This window comes from Syngnathoides biaculeatus, chromosome 18 (genome assembly GCF_019802595.1).
Source record: "Syngnathoides biaculeatus isolate LvHL_M chromosome 18, ASM1980259v1, whole genome shotgun sequence".
Classification (NCBI taxonomy): domain Eukaryota; kingdom Metazoa; phylum Chordata; class Actinopteri; order Syngnathiformes; family Syngnathidae; genus Syngnathoides; species Syngnathoides biaculeatus.
In genome coordinates, this window is record NC_084657.1 from 15172014 (window position 1) to 15196526 (window position 24513).

The 24513-nt window shown below is 40.6% G+C and overlaps 2 protein-coding genes and 1 long non-coding RNA gene across 4 annotated transcripts; 1 reads left to right on the forward strand and 2 right to left on the reverse strand.

Annotated features, from left to right (window-relative positions):
* The first annotated feature begins 1764 nt into the window (after positions 1–1764).
* LOC133492105 (uncharacterized) lies at positions 1765–23380 on the forward strand. Its single transcript, XR_009792555.1, has 3 exons — positions 1765–3342; positions 15150–15356; positions 23063–23380. It is a non-coding gene; the product is annotated as an uncharacterized LOC133492105 (long non-coding RNA).
* skp1 (S-phase kinase-associated protein 1) lies at positions 5266–10465 on the reverse strand. Of its 2 annotated transcripts, XM_061804054.1 has the most exons (7): positions 10316–10410; positions 9826–9878; positions 9625–9724; positions 9464–9537; positions 7656–7799; positions 6847–6987; positions 5266–5524 (listed from the first exon to the last, which is right to left on the reverse strand). In XM_061804054.1, the coding sequence occupies exons 3-7, from the start codon at positions 9719–9721 to the stop codon at positions 5489–5491; spliced, it is 492 nt and encodes a 163-aa protein (XP_061660038.1). In that variant the 5' UTR covers positions 9722–9724; positions 9826–9878; positions 10316–10410; the 3' UTR covers positions 5266–5488. The 2 variants fall into 2 exon arrangements, with proteins under 2 accessions (XP_061660038.1, XP_061660037.1); XM_061804053.1 differs by lacking the exon at positions 9826–9878 and having other exon boundaries at positions 10316–10465.
* On the reverse strand, positions 11036–19407 carry ppp2cab (protein phosphatase 2 catalytic subunit alpha b). The gene is made up of 7 exons (XM_061804052.1): positions 19091–19407; positions 13671–13880; positions 13008–13181; positions 12822–12911; positions 11984–12145; positions 11753–11871; positions 11036–11673 (listed from the first exon to the last, which is right to left on the reverse strand). Exons 1-7 carry the CDS (start codon positions 19190–19192, stop codon positions 11601–11603), a joined length of 930 nt encoding a protein of 309 aa, XP_061660036.1. The 5' UTR covers positions 19193–19407; the 3' UTR covers positions 11036–11600.
* Positions 23381–24513: the final 1133 nt, after the last annotated feature.

Sequence of the window (24513 nt, forward strand, 5' to 3'; positions counted from 1 at the left end):
AAGGCATTTTTTTTTTGTCATTCACTGATAGTGGTGAAATATTTTTTTAAACTACACAAATAAAATTTGGACATTTTTTTTTCCTAATACTTGCACAAAGAATTGTTGTCTTGAGCTAAAAAGAAAAAAACAACAACTTAAAGCCCAAAAATATTTGATTGTTTAACTGAAATGATTTTAAAATAGTAAATAACCATAAAAAATTGTTTGGCTTCAGACCAAACTAAACATCTCAAAACACATTTACAGAAACAACATTTTTGACAGTAGCTAAAGTGTTTTGGGTATGTTTAGAACTTAGAGTTGCAGTTTCCTAAATAAAAATAATGAAATAAATGATAGGTTAAACTAAATATATTGTTTTAAATTAAATATAAAAACTGACTGGACAACAACTTTATACCAAATGATTCCTTTTTCTGGCTTCAGCAATAAATGTGAGGTGTTATGGCGCATCTCATTGCTTAGGCATGTACCCGACAGCCTAAATGTGTCATTGTAGAACAAAATATGTTTTAAAAGAAATACTTCGTGTCTGTGTGGACGTTTGAATTCATCCTTCTGTGAGAATTTGATCCAATCTTTCAACTATAATTTTTTCTTCTGGCTTATTTCTATGGTCAGAAATTTTGCTGGTGGCCAAACCTGAGAGGGATTTATATATATATTTTTTCCAAATGTCTTTTTTTTTCCCTTTCATTATTTCGACTGAATATTTTGTACACAATCTAAGACGACCAAATGGGAACTATTATATTACATGTTGTAAAGGTGTTTGTTGTTGTTTTTTTTATAAACGTCAAAGTTCCCATTGTTCTCATTAACTTTATGTAAAAAAAAAAAATGAAATGGCTTAAAAACATTTTTAGTTGCGTCTGTATTTTAAAAGCAATATTGTGTGTGTTTTTTTAACTGTACTTTTGCATTCACGTCAAGTTCTCATTTCCTCGATGTTACTTTTAAAAATCCCACCAGAATTCACTCTAATGCTGTTTTTTATACACATTTCATCAGTTCTTGTTGAGTTGACATATTATTGTTAAATAAACATCTTGCGCTTGTGTCATTTGTGAGTGCCCAAAAACTTTTCTTATTATTATGAACACTGGTAGAGGTTTAAAGGAATAAAGTGTTGCGTATTGATATAATAAAGTCTGTATGTATCAGCATCAGGGGCAAGTTGGGCCTGGCCCCACCAGATGGCGCTGGTGGAGCACCATGCAGGCTCAAAATCTTTGGCTAGTTTATCATGAATAATAATTTCCATAATTATGAATACCAATTATGTTACCAAAGCAATTCCGTTGTAATAATTTTTGCATAATCCAAATGCTTTGCCAAAGCCAAGCACAATTTCTCTCACTAAGACTTAAATAGGTGAAGAGCCACTAAAATAGTAGTACGCATATCTAACTGGTCCCAGTCACTGATCGAAAAAAAAATAAGACTGGATGGCTCATTGGCCACCAAAACTGAAGTCGCCATCCCCCATCTTGATACTCCCAAAACAACCATGCCGACCTGCGTTAATCGCCAGTTTCGTGGCTGTGAGAAAATATTACACAGGTAAATTAGAAAGATTTATTTTGACACGGTTAGTTTGTTTGTAAAGGTTTTTTTTTTCTGATGATCTTAATTCACTTGAACAAAGTTTTGTTTACGGTTGTTGTTGTTCACTGTTCACTCTCTGCTTCGCCTTTACAAGCTGACGGCGATGCCAATATTTTCCCAAACTTCAGCAGTGGATAAGCAAGAACACACATTTTCTGTGAGCTTTTTAGATGACTTTCATAATACAGAACTCTGCAAATTGAATTTGATTTTCAAATGCGAGGAAACAAGTTTAAATTTTCTGTCTGAAATAGGACGTCGGAGAGACAACAAACGAACAATCCGTTTAGCATTTATTTTCCCATTGCGAGTCCTTATTTCCAAAAATATATCTAATTGTTTGACTTCAAATGTAATGTTTTTATGACAAAAAAAAATGCTTAGTTTTTTGCTATGTTATGATGATAGTGCTTCTCATCGTATTTTGGGAAAAGCTAACGTCACGGAAATCGGGCCCGAGGTAATATGCAAGATTTCTTGGTAGTCACGGTGTTCTATGTCTTTCCTTTGCACTTTGCCTTTTTTGGTTTAACTAGTCGAATTAAAAATCCTTCATGTTACGAAAAAAATGTCAAGCTCACACGACCAGTTTCAATTCTCCATGCCAAACTGAGAAAAACCCCGGCACACGTTTTGGGAGTACCAAGATGGCGGCCAACTGGCTTCAACCAATCGACATACCGCTCGATGTGTCTGCGCTGTCCAGCCTTCTTTTTGTTGTTGGTTTTTTTTTTTTTTTTTTTTTTGTGCCCAGGTCATGTGGCCAATGGCCGAAATCAGCCAATTAAAATAGAGTGTTGTGTGACGTATGTCATGACGCAACAAACGTTCGGTTTTTGGCGGATAGCAGCTGCAAGCGTTGTCTTCATTACGAGCTGAAGGACGAATATTAGCAACCCATCAATATAAATCATGTAGATACAGTATTTTAATAAAGAATACATTTAGCACTTTTCCAAAAATGAGAAATTAAACGTTTGGGACCGCATCAGCCGGTGGATTTTCACGTCGTTCAAGCAGGGAAGAACAAAACCCGCACCTTCAACTCCGAATGGTTCAAGAGGAAAGAAAACATGGCTAACTGTATGTGTGATAAGAAAAGCGATTTTTGGGTTTTTTTTTTTTGCTTCCTTGCCGGCTCTTCATGGGGGAGACACAACATGGACTACAACGGGATTCAAAAATATGAAATATCTCTCAGAAGGTCTGGCCAAACATGTGGAGAATTCCCTGAAACTGGGTTAGCTTGGTATTGCTAACATGGCTACACAGTTGGATTCCGCTCATAAAGGCGCCATTGAAGTTCACAATCAGCAAACTGAGGGAAACAAGTACGTGCTTAGAAGAATTATTACACTTAAAACTCTGTGGTAAATGCGAAATCGCCTTATGGGGAAAAAGTGATCACCTTGAAGCAGCAGCACAGCTCGTTGACAGCACACTTTTCAGTAAATTCAACATATCATTTGAATGTGCAACTAAAATCTGTCCGATTGGAAATAAATTCAAGATAGAAACTGAACTGAAGTCCCTGCAACGTCACTCAAGAGTTGCATACTGGTGACACCCTGCAGTTGATTTATGACGACAACCTTCAGGATGCCCGCTCAAAAAATATCATCACAACTGAGTCAGAAACTTTTCAACGCTAAAAAGGATCCAGACATTTACAAGAAGCGCAATGGGCCAGCACAGATGAAATCCTTTCTATTCAAGAAGGGAACGGCTCTGGTGAGTGATTCTTTCATTTGGAATCTTTTAAAGCTTTTAGTCATGGCCTTCATTTGTATAGGTATGAATTTTAAAAAAATGTTCTTGATTTGAAATATAATTTACTGTGTAATGTTTGGTGCTTGTGCCCCGCTCAACTTCTCGCTGTTCATGTTTTCTAATTATTGAGAGAAATCATGACACTACTCAGCCTTTATATAATTGACCATTATTTAAAAGATCGTATTTGTGAAGGTCATTTGACCATTTATTATTTCAGAACCGTGTATCAAACCGGTCGCCCGTCGCATATATCAGCACCCGAGAAGTAGCGGTTGGTGATCCCTGGTGTGTTGTCTACCATTATTTCAAAAGCAAGAAACATAAATCTTTATCTTCCAACCATCACCTCCCAAAAAAAAAAAAAATATAAAATACAAACTACAATATCAGTTCTGACTTCGAAAACATGGTTAACATAAATACTTTCAATAATATAAAAATAAATTACACTAGCCAAAGCTGCTTATAATAATAATCTTTATAATAACCATAATCTTTTTCCCGTTATGTTGTCAATGCTAGCAAGTTGTTGCTACTCTCGAGTGAAGCAAATGTAGTGAAGCGAATAAACCCTTTTCTGGGTTCAAACAGCCACCTTGTTCTCAAAATGTCCAGTTTTCCTTAAAAGTCCACTTTAAAAAATGTAATCATGTCAGACAGTCGTCCACCATGAAACCTGAGCGATCACCATTGCGTTAGCTGGACAACCGTTCACCAATCAGAGGAAGTCACGGGCTAGGGAAATTCAACCAATCCGGGAATGGGAAATTGCAGCATTATGGCAAAAGATGCATGTAGTGAATTAAGTTACGTCGAGGGGTGAATGCTTGGAAAAAAAAAAAAAATTAAAAAAGCCAGGGACTGTCCATGGTGCCTCTATACATCCAACCATTTTCTTTGCCGCTTATTCTCACTAGGGTCGCGGAGAGTGCTGGAGCCTATACCAGCTGTCAACGGGCAGGTGGGGTACACCCTCAACTGAAGCCTATTTGTCTTACAACTATGATAATTTGAAGTGTACATTGAGATGGCATCCATCCATCCCTCCATTTTCTGAGCCACGATCCTCACGAGGGTCGGAGGAATGCTGGAGCCAATCCCAGCTCTCATCTTGCAGGAGGCGGGTACACCCTGGGCAGGTTGCCAGCCAATCACAAGGCACAAAGAAGCAAAAATTCAAACTCACATTGACACCTAGGGGCAATTTAGAGTCTCCAATCAATGTTGCATGTTATTGGGATGTGGGAGGAAACCGGAGTGCCTGAAGAAATCCCACACAGGCACAGGGAGAACACGCAAAACCTGCACAGGCGGGGCCAGGATTGAATCCGGGACCTCAGAACTGTGAGGCCAACGGTCTACAGCTGCGCCACTGTCCATTGACATGGCATCCCATTGAAACTAAAATCTGACTGGCCCAAAAAAAAAAAAAAAAAAAAAATGGATACACACTAAAATAGAAGTTATACTTTAAAGGATTTTTTTCTCTTGTGAACTTGTTAAAGGGCATTAAAAGTAGGTTGCGTCCCCATTTTTGTATTGCTTTCATTTTTAATTACAGAAAGATGCCCCCAAATATCTTTTTAGACAACTTTCATCTAAAAGTATTGGCCTGTGGGAAAACCTGACAAAAAAAAAAAAAAAAAAAACTGTTGAAACGTTTTATTTTCACCTATCATCATTGGTGCACATGTTGAAACCCACCATAGAAACATTCTTCCCCTTCCCAAGCCTTTAACATTTAGCAACCTAAGAGACAACATACGTCTAGTAAAAAAAATAAAAATAAAAATAAAAAAAAAAATTCATCCCATCACGAGAGGGGGGGGGGGGGGGCAAAAGTCATGAAATTCTCTTCTTTCAGTGACTACACGAGGGAAAGAAAGGGAAACGGGGTCTTGTTTATTTAAATAATGACACGTGCGTTAAAAACATCATGCTAGTTTGATACACAGACTGGAGAAGGAGAGGTGCACTATACTGTTATTATTTGGAAGGAAGCTATAAAGTCAATATTAAAGTATCAACAAGACCAGTGCAAGCAATAAAGCGAACACATTTCAATTCAGTGTGTGCATGTGTGTTTGTGGGGGTGGGGGATGCACTACTTCTCTTCGCACCACTGGTTCTCTTTGCGGACCTGCATGGGTGGGTGGGGGGGGGAGACAAAATCCATAAATGTTAATTCGTAACCTTTTTATTCCTGGAACCTATGCTCTGTTATTTGCTTTACTCCCCCTATTGAGTGTTTATTTTATTTTTTTAAGTTTTACTGGGGCACCCTCTTGTGGCAACTTAGCACTAAGAAACTATACTGGAAGAGTTCCATTTAGACGTGTCAAAACTCAAGGCCCGTGTGATGTATGAGCGCTCCCGTTGCTGAAAAGTCTTCTTGTGATTAATGTGCATGCATGTATGTATATTATGTAAACTTCCGGCCATTCTGAAACATCCCCATCCATGCTTCAACGTGTGCCATTCGACAACTTGTCGCCGAGCGTTCATGTTCGCTATGGACGTCTCGGAAAGATGGAAACAGCGAACGTACAGATGTGTATACTTTTGTTTTAAGGTAAGGTTATAACGAATGTTAGCTCCCTCTATATGGAAGAAGGGGAACTATGAGACCAGGTCCCAGTAAGCGTCTGCTCCGTACCCAGAGTTCCCCTGTTAGTAACGCATGCCCATTAGTCACAACGAGACTTTTCAGCATGGGGGAGGGCTGAGTGTCACACCGGGGGCAAGATCCAGCCCACCACATCATTTTATGAGGTCCACAAAGGCAAATCTTGTCAACGTCCATGTTTCTTGTGAAAATCTTTACCAAAATTTCAAAATATCTTACCATAAATAATGTTAATATAAGCATTTTTGTGTTACCAAACATGAGCAATGGCTGAAAAAAAACATTACCACTTGACTTGTGATTACAAAACTAGTTCATACATTTTCTGAGTAAATATGATGAGATGATTAACGATTATCGTTTCACAGTCCTGACGGCTTTCTGAGGGATACCCTAACTCCAATGCGGCCCATGACAAAAAAAAAAAAAAAGTTTGGCATCCCCTAATCTAGACAAAAAAAATAAGTTTGCTGCCACCTTGTGGCATTTGTAAGCAATTGTGTGTTAAACTGGGCGGGAGATCACACACACTATTGGGAAGACAGTGATACCTAGACTTAAGAGTATAATTTGTTCAGTGACCAAGCTCATAACTTTTGCCATATCAAAAAAATGTAAAATTAATCCATCGCTACACCAAAAACTATTTTCATACAATATAAAACATTGAACCCATTTTATAGTGTGCATACTGTTGTACGTGGGTGATGGTGTGGCCTAGTAAGTGACGTTAAGATGCGTTTGGGTACAGCACCTCCTTGCAAGGGTCGTCATTCTGCATTCCTGCGTTCTCTAACCCGCGTGCGAGGGCACTGTGTATCTTTGCGTTGGCGTACCTGGGCCTCCTCCTCCTCCGTAAAGTCATTCTTGATGTTGAAGGTCTTGCGGATCTCCTCAGGGGTTTTGCCTTTGATCATGTTGGCCACCGTCTTGCACGTCACGTCTAGCAGACCCTTGATGTCCAAGTAGTTGGCAGCCTGACGCAGTGACAAAAATATTACAAACCGCCACAGAAGTTGAACGTGTATTGTGTTATAGCTTGAAATTAATCTTGCCCACAAACATTTATCATTGCGTGTACTAACCAAATTTAAGTTTCGCAATTTGGATGTTTATAAAAAGCTCGTTCATGTTTCACTCGGCGGCAACCCCCCACAGAGGAATCTTTGATCTGTCAACAACTTTCATTACAAACTCTTGTTACTTTGTAAACATGCCGACTGACCCGTGAGCAAGCTACCGTGCGGTCTAATGACACTTGTAGTTGTATGCAAGTAAACTAAGTGCCACCAGGATTTGTATTTGAAATGTAAAGTGATCACATTTACAATAGTTGCTACAATTCGCTGTCTAAAATTCACCATCTGTGCCACCGGGCAGGGTTACTTCAGGTCAGAACCAAACAGCCAGCCAATCGCAGTAACGCTTTCTTAGTCACGTGACAAAAGCGGAACTGCGATTGGCTGGCTGTTTGGTTCTGACCTGAAGTAACCCTGCCTGGTGGCAGAGACGCTGAATTTTAGACAAATTGTTAACAATGAAATGTTACACTGAAATACAACGATTGAAAATGTGATCACTTTACATTTCAAATTCAAATCCCGGTGGCACTATAAAATTTACTTCCATACAGTTGCTCGCTTACAAGGATGAGTTCGAACAGGGTCCCTTGGTCCACTTTGAGGAACTCCTGGTCCCACACAGGGATGTCGTCCGTCCTCTTCTCCTTGTTCTCGTCGTCCTCGGGGGGAGGCGGGTCGTCCTTGTGGTGGGTGCACCACTGGATCACCTGACGCACGCACACATGCATTCCCTGGTCAAATCCGTGGCTGTCAAATTATAGTAATACTCCAAAAATAATTTTTTTCATGTTTGGAAATATAGTCTCTTTCCCACGCCACACTAAGTTCCACTTCCTGTCCTATGGTTATAGTCACTCTTTTCTGTCACGACTCTTTGAAGATTATTATTGTTATAATTCAAATAAAACAATCTAATAAAAAAAAAATAAAAGCAATTGAATTTAAATACAAAATGTATTGTAAATGAAAAAGAAACAATCTGTACAAACAAAATTAAAAACCATTTACACAATAAAATTTAAAGTTGAAATGTAAAAAAATGTGAAAATTAAAATCTAAAGTAAAAAATGCAAATAAAAAATAAAATGAATACAATTCAATGAAAATTAAAAATAGAACTCATTCATCTGTACTATGGTTCTCAATTGCCTTACCTGGACATATAAAAGCTTTTAAAAAAAACTCAATTAAACCTAAATACAATTAATAAAAAAAAAAAGACTGAATAAAGTTAAAAGAAATTCTTACAATAAAAAAATACATACAAATTAAAAACATGCACGGCTAGAACTTTAAATATAGTATAAGCGAAAATGTTTTTTCACATTATTTTTACTTTAATACAGTGCCATGATAAAGTATTCACCCTCGTCCTGATTTCTATTTTTGTTCACATGTCACACACACACACAAAGGTTTCAAATTAAACCAACTTTCACATCACTCAGAAACAACCCAAGCAAATACAAAGTTTCAGTTTTTCCAATGTCAGTTTTCAAATGGATAATTCTCCTGGATAAGTCATCATCACACTCTTGGAGTAATTTTAGTTGGTCGCCCACTCCTGGGAATGTTTGCCACTGTTCCCTTTTTCTCCATTTGTGGATAATGGCTCTGACAGTGGTTCGCTGGTGCCTGAAACCCTTGAAAATGGCTTTGTAACTTTTGTCACTTTTTTTCCTCATTTCTAATTGAATTTCTCTGGATTGTGGCATGATTAGTTGGTTCTTAAGCTTTTTGAGCATTCTTCACATTTTCTGACAGATTCTATTTACGTGATTTCTTGATTCAACGAGTATGGCGGCAATCAGATTTGGGTGTGGCTTACGAAATTGAACTCACCTTAACCAAATTTGCGGTTCGTCACAGTGACTTTGTGATTTAACAAGGGGCTGCGATTACTTTTACACAAAGGGTCAGAAAAGTTTGGATTATTTTTGTGCTCTAAAAATGTAATGGTCATTTGAAAACTGCATTTTGTATTTCCTTGGGTTGTCTCTAAGTGATATTAAAACTGGTTTCATGATTTGAAACCTGTGTCTGTCATGTCATGTCATTATCCAAGCCGCTTATCACAAAAGGGTTGTGGGAAAGCTGAAGCCGATACCAGCTGGCTTCGGACGAAAGGCGGACTACACCCTGAACTGGTTGCCAGCCAGTCGCAGGGCAGATATCGACACCATCACTGAGCGGGAATCGATCCCACACTACCTGCACCAAAATCAGGCGTGTACCACTACACCATCAGTGACTTTTATTTTGCACGTGTGATGTGAAAAAAAAAAAAATGAAATCAGGAGGAAGGCAAACACTTTTTCACCACACTGTATTTGAAATTAAAAAATCTTTTAAAACTTAAAAAAAAAAATACCTTCTTAAGAATGGCTGCATTGACATTAGGTAGCGGCACTGGGTCGTCGTCTCCTTCGTCATCCATCCCCAAATCTGTCAATTCAAAAGGTGCAGTTAGTACATTTCACTCCAACCATCATTGAAATGATGAGTAGATATTGAAAATAAATGTGATACTACCTTCTAGCATGGTTTTGATGGTAACGGACTGTTTAGCGATTTCCACATCTACCTCAAAGATTTCCCCATCTGAGCTCTGTAACTTTATTGTGGGCATTTTCTGTGGTGGGGGGGGGGGTGGGGGGACAACAACAAATCCAAAGACATTATAAATGTATCAACAGTGACATATTTGTTTATTGATGAACTATTTTCAATTACCTGGCTAGACACGGAAACAGTTTTTGAGAGCAATATTCAGCCAACGACATCAGCTGTGACAATCATTTTTTTTAGGTCAAGACCTCATTTCGCAATAAACCAAGACATCAACTTTGTTATGACTCGACGTATGGTGTCTTCTTTCGCGCAACAAGCGCCTCGCAGCTAACCATTTAGCATGCTCGTGATGGTAACCGTGCACTGGCTTTTGTGCCGCAGCAATACATTCGACGATACTTAAATACGAATATGAATATCTCAGGTTTGACGCGTTGATGTTGCTCACTGTTGAGAATATTACAGGGAAACGTTAGAAATAGAGCAGCCTGGCTAGGCTAACCTTGACTAGCATTCGAAGCTAAGTCAAGGGCCTCTTAGCAACCGCAAAAGTATGACGTCCCCGCGGATAGGGAGTAAAAAATAAATAAAACCAAAGACTGCATTCGAGCCCAATTCGTTTCTAGCTAACGGTGCAAGAGTTAATACGTACCGTAATTACGTTAATTCCAAACCCGTAAATAAAATTCCGTCCTCTGTTGTCAGTTTTAGTAAGAAAATGCCGTGACGTTGTCGGCTGAAGGGAGGGGCCAAACGCACAGAGCGAGGGCAGTTTTTTCCCCCCAATATATATCTATGACAAACGTTTGTATGTAATAAAAAATAAGCGCTTATTTTTAAGCTATTTTTAACTTCGATATTTGTTATAATTTCGCAGAAGGGAATTCACAATGATTAAATAAATGTGAAAACGTACGTATGAGTGGGTTCGTTAATAGGTTCCGGCTGGCAACAACGCTTGTTGTGAACTTTGTTCTTACATAATTTCAATGGAATTCTTTCACCAGATCAGAAAAATAATTATTAATAATAAATAAATGATTTAGAACAGTATGTTTTTTTTCAAATCTTTGGCTTCCCATTTTTTCAGTAAAACAGGGCCAAATTATCTTTTTAACCGCATTCGTGCATTAAAAATAATTTTTAGCATTAAATTGTTCTATTGAATTAACTTTCAAAAATATATGAATCGGTTATAAAAATATACAATTCAGAAATACCCTCAGTTTATGTCAAGGATGATGGGCGCTAATAAACTGGAGTTTTTATATTAGCACATGCAGGAACAAAATTCGCCAAAATATATTTCAAACAGATTAAAAAAAGAAATGAAGTATTAAACATCCCACAAAAATTAAGAGTGAAAGAATGATGTCGTCAAGGCGCCACCTTTATTATTGTTCACATCTCAGTTAATACAAGCTTGTGGTTCAAGTGCGTTCATGATCTCACACACACACACCTTCACGCATTCAACAAGACAAAACCTTGTTCTTGGGGCTTTATTGTTTTTGTAATTAAAAAAATGTAAATACTGTACTCATCCTTATTTTATGTTACAATTAAGATTTACAAAAGTGCAAACAGATCATCCTCTCATCTTTTCAACATTATATGTATGTTTTTTTCATTTTTTTGTTTTTTCCCTCAATGTCAGTCCAAACCATCAAGTGAACTTGACTGATTGATCTTCTGGGTGAGATATTTCCTAATACAAGACAAGTCCTCAGCAAATTCATAATGTCATAATTTATGGCACACACTGTTTGGTCCGTCCACAGACACACACACACAGAATTATTTCTTGCTAAATGCTTAAATAGGTCTTTGTGTGAATGTACAATGTGTGCTGCTGCTGCTGCTGCTGCTGCTGTGTCCTCCATTCCATGGCAACACTGGACTTGACTGTACAAGAAGGGGTCAGGGGTCAAAGCAGGTTACAGGAAGTAGTCTGGCGTGCGGCGGGTCACGTGTGGCTCGCCTCTACGAGGTGCCGGGTCAAACTGCAAGCTGCGGTGGGTGGGGAGTAAATGTTAAAAATGAAAAAAATATATATAATTTTGGAGACTAAAGTATTGATGGCACTTACAAGGAGTATTTGAGGGTGTCGTCCAGCTCCATGATGGCCGCCTGGTTGCCACAGCGATAACAGTAGTTGGGTGCGCTGAATATTGTCACCACGTTCCTCTCATGGCACCAGTTGTAGCCCTAACAGCAAGCGGACGTGTGTCTTGTTTCTCTTTCACACTAATGTGAGCATTTTGAACCAACGTAACTTGAGAAATGGCAGAACTGCCGACGTCGCCATTTCTCGCCTCACCTCCATGACCAGCTGGTGGGCGCGGGACACCAACGTGAGGCGGTTGGCGTGGTTGAACGTCTCGGAGATGTCTTGGCCGAAGGTGTAGCCGGCACCCCGCGGCGAGATCCCCCAACCGCCGCGGTCGTCGGGGTCCGACCACAGCAGGTCACACATGGGACCCTGAGATAAAGAATGCATTCAAGTTGGGACAAATATGAAAAACAAATGAAATACATGTAGTCATCATTTTAAATGTAATTAAATATCATGAAAACAAAATATTAACAAGTATTTACAATATGACTATTATAATGTAATATACAGTGGTGCCTCAGTTCTCGAACACAATCCGTTCCAGAAGGCTGGTTGAAAACCAAAATGTTCAAAAACCAAAGCACGTTTTCCCATTACAATGAATGGAAAATGAAATAATGCGTTCAAAGCCCAAAAAATATTTTTTTAAAGCGATTTATTTTACCTTTTTCTGATAATAAACTCCGTAGTAGAAATACATCTATAGTTTAAATCCTTTATATCATTAAATCATTGAAGAAATATATTTATTTTTTGCTTAAATTGTATGCTTTAGCCTAGTAGAGTATGCTAGGCTGGGAGTGCATTGCCGTATTTGTAGTGACTCGGCCCCCAGCCTTGTAAACCTTTTTTTTATTGACAAAAGTGCTGAATAATTTTAAACAAGCGATAATGGGGGGGGGGGGCAGAGCATTTTTTTTATTTATTTATTTAAGGGATGAGGTTAATTTAATGAACCTAATGAAAAATAGTGATTTACAATAAAATTTACATTATAATAATGCCCCCAAATATTCTTGAATTAAGATTTTTTTTTTTTTACCTCATGAGGCACTTCCTGTAACCGATCCAGCGCCCTGATATGGTCCAGCGTGTCAATGGATGGCGACAGGCCGCCGTGAAGACAAAAAATCTGCAAAATCATCAGTATTTTCGTATCATTTCTACATCTTTTTTTAGTTTATTTCTCTCTCCGTATCAAATTGTGCTTCCTGCCCCCACCCTTTACCTGAGAATCGACCAAAGCAGTGAGTGGGAGGTAATCAAACAGGTCCGTGAAGTACTTCCACACGTTGGCGTTGCCGTACTTGCGCAGACACTCGTCATAGAAGCCATACACTTGCGTGATCTGCCTGCTCTCGTGGTTCCCGCGCAGGATGGTGATGCGCTCCTGGAAACGAACCTATGGTACAAGGTTTACAACATCCCATCAACAACAACAACAAAAACAGCAACATATCATTATAAAAAGGCTGGGGAATAACTTGGCAGCTTTTGTAATACACATTCCCGCTAATGAACATTGCTTCAAACACAGAAGTGCTACATTACAAAAGCACAATCGGTAATGACAAACCAGCCACTTTGTCACTCTATTCATCAACTTTTATGACCTTTTTAATGAAAAGCAAATTTGATTGAACAAAAAAATACATGCATGTGACGATGTTTAATAATGCAAAATCTATTTTTAATCAATTAATTAATGAGGCAATAGGTAAAATACTCTATTCTAAAAAATATTCAATAGCTTCAGCACTACCAACAAGGGTAAAACAGAAAATAAAGTAATTTAAATAATTTCAGCCACTCTTTTTCCATGATAACAGAAAAAATGCGTAAAATGAGATTTCATTTCAAGGCCGTATTGCCTGCCCTACGGGATACTGACCTTAAGTGCTACAAGTAAAGTGACAGTCTCCACCGAGTAGTAGCCCCTGTCCACGTAGTCGCCCATAAATAGGTAGTTTGTGTCGGGGGATTTGCCACCGATCTTGAACAGTTCCATGAGATCGTGGAACTGGCCGTGCACGTCGCCGCACACCGTCACGGGGCATCGCACCTCCTGCACATTGGACTCCTTGGTGAGGATCTCCTTGGCCTAAACAAATAGACAAGATCAAAATGGCCATTCGTCATGTTGAGCATACTACAGCGGGGGGAAAAAAAAGTGTTTATTCTTTAGGTCTGTGTAATCTCCCAGTCATCAAAGTGATTGCAATCCACAAAAATTGAATCAATCTTCTTAGTTGATTTTGTTGTGGGGTCTTTTCTGCCTTCGAAAAACACGAACTAATGAGTCCGCCAGAGTCGACTGGAATAGGCGCCAGCACCCCAACAACCGTAGTGAGGAATAAGCGAGATGGAAAATGGATGGGTGCAGAATGACTTCGGCCATTAAGCTAATGATTTTTGTTTGGATCTGGATAAAGTTGCAAGGAATTTATTTGCATTTTGAAAAAATAATAAGAAGTTGGCAGCCATTCTGTGACGTGCACTTCCACCACCAGCACCTTTCAGATCATTTTACCTTCAGTGTGGGTTAGTTACCAAGTCAATTTCGTTGGAATTCTGGATGAAGGTATAAGAGCCCCCTGATCTTATTTTAGGGCTATTGACTAACCAGATATAAAATGGAGATGTGTTTATATTTAAAAAAAATAGTTGGAAGCCATTTTTTTAACACATTTTACCACCAACTACAGGACTGGAGTGACTTATCCAGCCAATAAACTTATACTGAAAATTAAAGTTGGCAGCATTTTGGTACCGATCTACAATAACTTACCGTCTGCTGCAATGAAGTGTATGCGCGTGTGTCTGTATGTAACCGTTTCTGTAGAATCAATTAGCGCAGTGGTTCTGGAAACAGTCACTACAGTTTCTAAATGTCTCACTCACATTTGTCCTGCAAGACAATTCAGGATTCACAGTGACCAATCTTTCAAGACCAAGAACACAACTGAGACAAGCGGTCTTCACCAAATTAAGTTCAACCTCAGAACATCCACTGCATAACTGATACGCTAACCTCTATATACCGTTTAAAATGAGCTCCATTACCGCTAGACGCATCTGCGTGGTACCTCACTCCATTCCAGACTTCTGGGAAAGAACATTTGGCCAAATAGGTCAACATCAAATTGATGCTGACAAAGTGCTCAACTTGGTCAATTGCTGTGCCAGATGGGAGAACCCTGCAACTGTTGACCTACTATATGTTTAACACACTCCGTACTAAATGTGGCTTGAGTAAATATTGCTGATTTCAATGTTTCCATAAAGTCATCAGTAGATACTCGAAGATTAACCTTTGTTATATTGCAACACAAATTGACCATTAAATATTTTTTCTCTTTCATATATGCAGTTCGACTGGTTCTGGTAAGAACCAGGGTTCAAATGAAGTTTGGACGTTCTGCCCGTGCCTGCGTGGGTTTCCTCCCACATCCCAAAAACGCATTAATTGGAGACTCTTGATTGTGAATGTGAATGATTGGTTGTTTCGATGTCCCCTGCGACTGTCTGGCGACCAGTTCAGGATGCACCCCGCCTCAAGGACCCACGCTTGACGCGGGTGAGTTCCAGGTTTCATACTTTTTTTACTATCTCGTCTAATCTGGGTGTTGATGGTGTCTAAAATAGGATTTGTCAGAAGAAGCAAACTCAGTGCTTTTTTCCCCCCGCCACTCACATTAATCCATATGAAGACAGCTTTATGCGCCCAAAGGTCCGAGCATCGATACAACTGGGGATGGTTAAACTTCACAACCGCAGGCCATGACTTCACTGAAGGCTGCTGCCTGATGGCCCTTTGAGGTTGAACATATACTTGAGGGGAAGAACAAACTGCCACAGTCAGCAGATTTGCCAGATGCTCTTGACCGCCATGACAACTCCGAATTAACCCTTGCGCCAGCTATTTTAGTTTGACAGTGGTTGCTAATATCAACCAAGAGTGAAACTAGTGTTACAATTCAGTAGAAACCACGTCAAGCCTCCAAAACTGGTCATGCAGATGACTTGGAAAATGACATCATGCGCCACACCTTCAATGAGCTCATCGCACGTAGGGAAAATGGATTAACCATTGCCTTAGCAACATAAACACCGAGTGCACCAGGACAAATAAAATTGAGTTAAACCTGATATTTAAAACCGTCCACACCTGAATGTCATTCTCAATTTTCAAAAAATGCTCTGGTAAAAGATTAAAAACACCTGGCCTAAAAAGGTACAAAAGTTACCAGCAAGATAATTTAGCCACCCTATTGACAGATACAATCATTGTAAACATGGATTAAAAAAAAATATATTTCTGTCACTCTCTTTTAAAAAAATGTACGGGTATGGTCACTCACAGTACCAGCATGAGAGGCTATAACTAAGCGGCTAATAACCAATAATGATTAGATGCGTGCAAATGTCCCCGGCTGATGAACAAGCCTCAACTGTGACAGCCACGGCTTCGTCCTGTCAGGTTGACCCCGGGGGACAAATTTGGGTGCGTTTTCTCGGTTTGGGGCAGAAGACATCGGCATCTTAGCTTAGCCAGAACAAATGGTCTGTAATGCTAAGCACTGGTGACGTCAGGGGCGGGGTCAAGGATGTTTCTCCCGGGTCTGGGTGTCAAAGCTGGCACATATCCAGATGTTGCTTAGATTTCAAAAATGTTCTTTATTTTTTTTAAATTAATGTTCAAGATATATGTAATAATAATTTTACTTCACACTGGAGGGTTTATTGTACATATGACTTTTGGAGAGAGTCTTCCTTTAAGCCTGAATTAAATGCACATATTTTGTGATCATCAGGCGTGAATTTCTACAAGAGCGCACATAACCTTGTCAATGGATATCAATGTTCTCTTATCTAAGAGCTGTTGTGTCAATCATAACCACCTGACTGGAGACCGTCAGGAAGGTGGAAATAAAACATCTCCTCGCTACCTACCCTCCTCTTCTTCATCCTCCACATATCCCAAAACAGAGACGCTCACGCCTGTGATTCACTGCGTTAGACTGAGTCATGCGCAAGATCCTTTTCCGGCAACAAAAGGCCTTCGAAAGGCGATGGAGAGAGCAATCAATCGAGTCCACCCACACTTTTTACAGCTGGTAGGGTTCAGTGTCGGTCGCCGAATTGACGTAGCGCGCAGCTACGACGCCGTTTGCTACGTTACAGGAGAGCTCTTTGCAAAGCCTAAATAGTGGCACTATATTTGCTAAGCGGAAAGTAGTTCTGAAACCATGGGGGTTGGAGATGATTGGGTTTAAGAGGCAGTTCAGACCTGAAAAGTCGACCGAATAATCGAAGTCGTTCGTAAAGAGCGGTTACTCAGAGGCGTGAAGATACTGTGACTGACTTGTCTTAGCCCAGGTTCCTGCCTCAGCAACGAGCCGCCATTTAAAAGGTCAAAGCCGGGCTCCGGCGTCAGCAACTGCAACCTGCCCAGCAACCAAGCAGTAACAGATCAGACCCGAGCGGACTCCAAAATAGCGTTGTATCCGAGACCTTCAAAATACGCGCATTTTTCTGGAATTGCAACATTTTGAGACGGTTTGACCCAAAACGCTTGTCCAAAAACAGTGCAATGCTGTTATTATGCATCAAAACAAGTGAACATTTTACCATATTAAGATCCTGATGAGACATTTCAAATCACACAGTTAGATGGTCACAAAACAAATGTTCTTACAGGCATGATTTGGAAACTTGTTACAATCGTAGCTGGTGATGTCACGCCCCCTGACAGCCAATCGCTGACTTCATGCAACAATCAAGTCATTGCCAAATTACTTACCGTGCACAAAGTCACTACTGCGTAATACTGTATGTATAACCACACCTCACAAAGCACCAACGCTGCATTAATCGCATTATCACAGCAGCATTCCATCACCGAGCCGGCAGATTCGAATTGTAAATTGCCAATATGTCACGTACTTCCATCCTACAGATTCAGAGAACTCAATAGTTTCCAAAGTGCATCGCCCCAAACGTCGACGACATATTTCCGGCACCACTTCATTAAACGCATACCAAAGATGTTGATGAAAACTCATCATCATTCATCCGTGTCAGCTGGCAGGAAGAACTAACTCTTCAAGCTCGACGTGTCAAACTATATTCATGAGAATAAAATGTAAGTTTCTGATGCAATGTAGACTCTAGCATAGTTAGCACGCAGTTTACATGACTAGAACATTATCAGACGCTAGTGCTGGTTCACTTTTTCCTGTGCTTCCACTTTAGCTCCGCTAACTTTGCCTCTGAAACGTTGTCCAGTCCCGCTGCCACGTTACTGGCTTAGAAACTCTGTGTGAAGGGAGCGATTGTATTACTCTAGCGGGCCACATTGTAGTTACGATTTCCCCTCGGAGGGCCGTCATGACTGTGAAACCGTGAAAATCTTTCACCTCATCATATAAAACACATTAAATTTATGAGCCGGTTTAGGAATCATAAATCAAGGGTAATGGGGTTTTGAACTATTGCTGATGTTTGGGAACACAATAATGCTTGCAATATTGCAATGTTATCATTTATGCCATGACAATTTGGAATTTCGGGACAGATTTTAACACAAATCATGGAAGTTGATACTTGTAATTTGCCTTTGTGGGGCACACAAAATCACGCGGAGGGCCGGATCTGGCCCCCGGGCCTCGAGTTTGACACCGGTACTTTAGCAACACAAATGCCGGCCATCCTTGTGGAATTTCCTCCAAAACATGGAAAGAGGGCTTCAAATGCCTAACAATTCTCCAATACACACACACAAAAAAAAAGCTTGATGATGTACATGACTGCTCTTTTCATTTATAATGTTCCATTTGCACAAAGTGAGGTTTTAGGGCAAGTGACGCCATTTGAAAGCAAAGTTATTTTGACAACATTGCCCTCAAGAACACGTTGTAATTTCAGCTTGGTGGTGGTTTTCATTTAAAAAGTTTGTCAACCAAACGGGAAAGGGGTTGATAGAGCAGCAAATGAAACCATAAGGAGAAAAATGAAGTTGTTTGCAGGTCACATCTGGCGAAAAGAAGAGCCACAGGTCACCGGCGAGAGAACGCCGGTCGATCACTACGTCTTCAGCGGCTCACACACCCACAAACACGGCAACCCTGCGACGGCCCAGTCGTCCGCATGAAGCAGTCCTATTAAGAGGCACGCAGCCTGGGCAGGCTCGGTGAAATATAAACCGAAGACGCCATTTTAAGTAAGAACGCGTGGAAGGAAGGGCAGCAGCGACAAGACAACCGCGACGGAGTGAATTACAAAGCGGGGATGCGAGGATGAATAACTCACTTTTTCGCACAGATTTTTCACTTGTCCCTCCGTGAGCTGTTTGCACTCGTTGAGCTGCTCGATCCACTGATCCAGCTCCTTTGTAAACGCCTTTTCGTCCATTTTCTGTATGTCGGAGCAGGGAAACAACAGGGTCCGAGGGGGGGAATGTCAGATGTTCTCGTCCTTTCTCCCGGTGCTGGGCAGACTGCGACAGGGAGTGCCAGTTGCTCGTCTCTCGACACCCTGCGCGTTGTCGTTCACCCCCTCTCCCGGCTGTCAGGAGGCGACGCGACGAAGAGTGGAAGAGGAGGAGACGTCACTGGACCACCCTGTCAGGAAATATCTCGCCTACATCCGGGTTCGATCATCAAAATAAAAGTAACATATCGTAAAAGTACTTCTCAGTTTTAGTGGATGCAAACTGGGCGGCACAGTGGATCAGATGGTAAACCGTTGACCTCACAGTTCTGAGGTCCCGGGTTCGATCCCGGACCCGCCTGTGTGGAGTTTGCATGTTCTCCCCGTGCCTGCGTGTCCTCCCACGTCCCCAAAACATGCAACATTAATTGGACACTCTAAATTGCCCCGAGGTGTGATTGTGAGTGCGGCTGTTTGTCCCGATGTGCCCTGTGATTGGCTGGCAACCAGTTCAGGGTGTACCCCGCTTCATGCCCATTGACACCTGGGATAGGCTCCAGCATGCCCCGTGACCCTTGTGAGGATAAGCGGTGAAGAAAATAGATAGATGGATGGATTAAAACTAGCGTATGAGTTTAATAAGTATGTATGACCACTCTCATCTTTTTCCTCCTAAACTAATCACAAGAATTGTGTTTTTTGCTCCCCCCATTGGTGACACATCAGTGTTAATCATTCATGAGGTATACTTAAGTGACCTAATTTACAGCCCGTTAAAACAAAACTTCTTAGCCCAGATTCTCTCGAAGACCCTTTCGCTCGCAAAGCCATTTTACGCAGTGTTCAACACTTGTGCCTGTTAATTTTTGTGTACTCATGTGGTAGAATTGTATTCAAACGGAGGAGTCACGTTGTTTGAGGTTTATCAAGAGTCACGTCCTGGATTTATTTGTGCCTCAAGATGCAAACTGAGCCACGTATGATCAAAGACGGTCTGAAGCACTTGTTGAGGGTATGACGTAATTAATACCTGGATCGTAAATGAAAGCTGTCAGGCTCTTTGGAATTGTAAATGAAACAAGATCGGGTTGAAGCAATACAAAAGGCAGTTCTATTGAGAGACTTGTCTTTTGATTGAAATGGCCCTCACAAATTTCTTTACAATTTTAATTCATAATATGAGATGAATCCTCAGTCCTATTCAATTCCCTGTCCTGTCTTATCCGAGCCAATCATATCCTAGTGAAGAGGATTCGGATTCTGATGCTAAATAACTAACTTAATTAGCCTAGCCTGTCCATGCTGGACCAGCACTACCTAGCCCTAGCCGAGTCTGAGCGATTCTGTCCTGTCCTATTTAGTCCTAGCCTTGCCTGCCCTAGCCTTGCCCACTCTAGCCTATGGAATTATATCATATTTCATTCAGTCCTATCATAGCCAATCCTATCTTGGCTTGTCCTATATGTGGTTTCCAAATGTTTTTTTGGCATGCCCCCCTTTAATAACAGGGAATGGGGGGGTTGATGGCGCTGACAAAAATTTTGAACAGGTAAGGGGCGCTGACGATTGTCCTGCCGTCATCACTGATGCCGCACCTGACATCCACTGTCCTATACTATCCTAGACTGTCCTATCCTGTTCAATCACGCCTATCCTCTCGACTCCTGTCTTTGACTGTCCTGGCCCAGCCTAACCTGTCGTCTCCTGTCCTAGCCTATTCTAGCCTGTCCTGTCCTATACTATTGTATCTGGTCCTGGTCTAGCCCATCCTATCCTAGGATCACATCATATCCTATTATTCTATGCTATCCTATCCACATCATAGCTTAGTCTCTGATCCTATCTTGACAGTGTATAATATTATCATGGATCAATTTGTCATAATATTATAGATTGTCTTATCATGTTTGTGTATGTTTTCTACCCTTTTATGTTCATTTCAGTTCCATTTCATACAGACTATTCTTTGAATGTTGTTTACCAGATAGAATGTCACGGGTCACTTTTAAGCCATCTCCAAATGGTTTTGGGTTCACTTAACTCTGTCACCTTTGGACCACTTGATTTGATTAAGTGATTTTATCTGTGAGCGCTTTTAATAAGAAATCATCCTGAAGGTCATTGGAGATATTGGTTGGCTCGTTTCATCTCCAGTGATGACAAACTTGGGGCACACAAGGGTGTTGACATGTTGATGATTATTACATCACACTCAGGAGACATGAGAATATATTCAGCTTAACCTAAAATAACACAACTGTCAGCTGCTGCGAAGCAGACGCCAAACTTTTCATCACTGCGGCCAATCAAATGGCTGCAAAATGATTGTGCTCGTAGAAGCTAATTCTGGAATAGGGTCTGGATTTAAATTCTCCCTGTGGATGATAACCTTTTCATGGCAAGTGATCAGGTAAACAACACTATCATATGTGAGTGGGTGTTTTTTCGTGTGACCGTGATAGCCATTTATGCCTCTTCCAGTTGTAGCCTAGCTTAGCCTAGCCTGTCCAATCGTATTTGTGTTATAGGAGGAATAGCCTTTCCTATCCTACACTGTCCTGCCCTGGCCTATATTATCTAACTCTTTTCTACCAAAGCCTAGAAAATTCTATCCTAGCTCGCCTAGAACATCAAACTCCATCCTGTTCTTCCCCAATTCTGTATCATTTTGTCCTAGCCTATATTAGGGTACGTTTGGATATTCACCACGTGCACACTCTCTTCACTTAGGAACGTTCAGAAACTCAGAGCGTTGTTGGAGTGTGCTGTTCGTTTTTTCAGAGCACCACACTGTGGGAGTGCCGGAGAACCAGATATTTCCAGGTGAAACTGATAAATGCAATATGGCTGACGTACAGCCGTATCCCCGCCAATGCGTCCTGCCAATCGGAGAGTGCAGTGACAACATCAGATTGATTTTCTAAATGTACCCTTAGTTTAGCCAAACCTAGGGTATGACTTTCTAGTCAACCTTAGAGAATATCAGAACATACAATATAACCAATTTTTTAAATCTTTGTGTGGACTGTCACATATGAAAAAAAAAACCTCGTGTGTACCAGGCCGTAGACTACTTAGATTTGTCTAATCTAGAACACCCTATCCTTGCCATGATATTGTCTTGTTCTATCTAGCCGATAACCTTTCCTAGCTTGTCTCGTCCGAGCCTACGTTGTTCTATGTTGTTCCGATAGTAGGTGTCATGTCTTGTACTGTAACATTGTCTACAGCAGGGGTGTCAAACTCATTTTTGTCACGGGCCACATTGTAGTTACGGTTTCCCTCAGAGGGCCGTTATGACTGAAACCATAACAATTTTTAATCACCGCATCATGTTTACACACAAAATTTATGAACTAGTTTGGGAATCTGAAATCAAGGGTATTGAGTTTTTTTCAGCCATTATTCATGTTTGGCAACACGAAACGCTGATAATATTTCGACATTCTCATTTATATGACAATTTGAAATATTGGTCCAGATTTTCACAGGAATCATGGAAGTTGACACAGATGATTTGCCTCCGCGGGCCACACAAAATCATGTGGTGGGCCGCCTCTGGTCCCCAGGCCTTGACTTTGACACCAGTGGTCTATAGCCTTGGATAGAAAATCCTAACCAATCCTTGTCAATCGTATCGTATCATTGAACAATACTATTATGCGTGTTTGTTTTGTGTGTTTTCTTTGGCACAAATAGTACATTTTATTCTCTATTTGTGCTCAGTGAACTCCCAGGTGTTCCACATGAGATACTTGAGTCTAAATATAACGGAGGAGTCTTAAAAAAATAAAAATTAAGTGAGGGAGCAATAACCTCTGCTGCTTTCTCTCTCTTGTTTCTGCCAATTAGGAGGCGACCCTGCCTCTCCGGGAAACCTGAAACCATGACAACAGCCAATTGCTATTTCCAACTCGGCTCACGGCTCTCGAGCGCCACCTGCTGCCCTTAGGCTGGATGTACACCACGTCACATGCGAGGACCACTGATCTATTAAAAAAAAAAAAAAAGACTGGGTAGCGATTACACGTCGAGCGGTATGTCGATTTTTTGAAGCCAGTTGGCCGCCATCTTGGTACTCCCAAAATGCGTGGCAGACATTGTTTACAGGTTGGATGATGGTGGGGGTTTTCCTCAAAGTTTGGCATGGAGAATTAAAACTGGTTGTGTGAGCTTGACATTTTTTCAGTTCTGGTAACATGAAGGATTTTTAATTCGACTTGGTAAGCCAAAAAAGGCTCAGCGCAAAGGAAAGACATTTAACACCGTGACGAGCAAGAAACCTTGCATATTACCTCGGGCCCGATTTCCATGACATGTTAACTTTTAACCAAAATACGCTGTGAAGCAATATCATCATAACACAGCAAAAAACTAAGCATTTTTTAAAATCATAAAAACATTAAATTTTAACTCAATCAGTTATATTTTTGAAAATAAGGACTCGCAATGGGAAAATAAATGCTGAACGGATTGTTCGTTTGTTGTCTCTGCAACGTCCCATTTCTGTCAAGTGAATTAAGCTCATCAGAAAAGAAAAAAAACAACCTTTACAAACAAACTTTAACAGTGTCAAAGTTAATCTTTCTAACTTACCTGTGGAATGTTTTCTCACAGCCACGAAACCGGCGATTAATACAGTATTGATGTTAGATGTGCGCCATTAAGAGGTGTGGCCTAGAGAGACGTCAGGATCTGACACAGGTTAGTTTGGTGTGACATTTTGGTTGAAAGCAGTTTGATGATTTTGAGAATTCACCATGAAAAGGGGGGTTGATTCATCTTTAATGGAAAACAAAATCATCTTGGCCCCAGTTTAACCAAGCGGTGGAGAATTTTCCCATGTACATCTGTCATATCAAGGCCAAGGAAAAGGTCTCAAGGGCCCATGCTCGAAATTGACCTGGAAATTATTAATTATGGTTCGAAGTAGCCATTCTGGGCTGATTCCAGGGCCCGGGTTTTGACCCACTTCTTTGAAAAGTGATAAGATTTGAAAATGAGGATTTTTAATGCTGTAACCAAGCATACCCAGCAGATAAAGCTATACTTAGCATTCACACATTTTAGGAGAGAGGACATTTGAAGGGGGGGGGGGGTGAAATCCCAGTCAAAGCTCCCAGCAAATACATCTGTCCGTTTAATCAGTCTTAATCGTTCCCTCGATGGAGTTTCAGGCTATCAATAGAAAGGCAAGGCGTTTAGCATGGTGAGAATGTAGGTCACGTGTAGAGTAGCCGTTAGAACCTGCAGAGTTCCACGAAATGTAAACCGAGTCCAAAATGTTGTGGACTGCCATAACA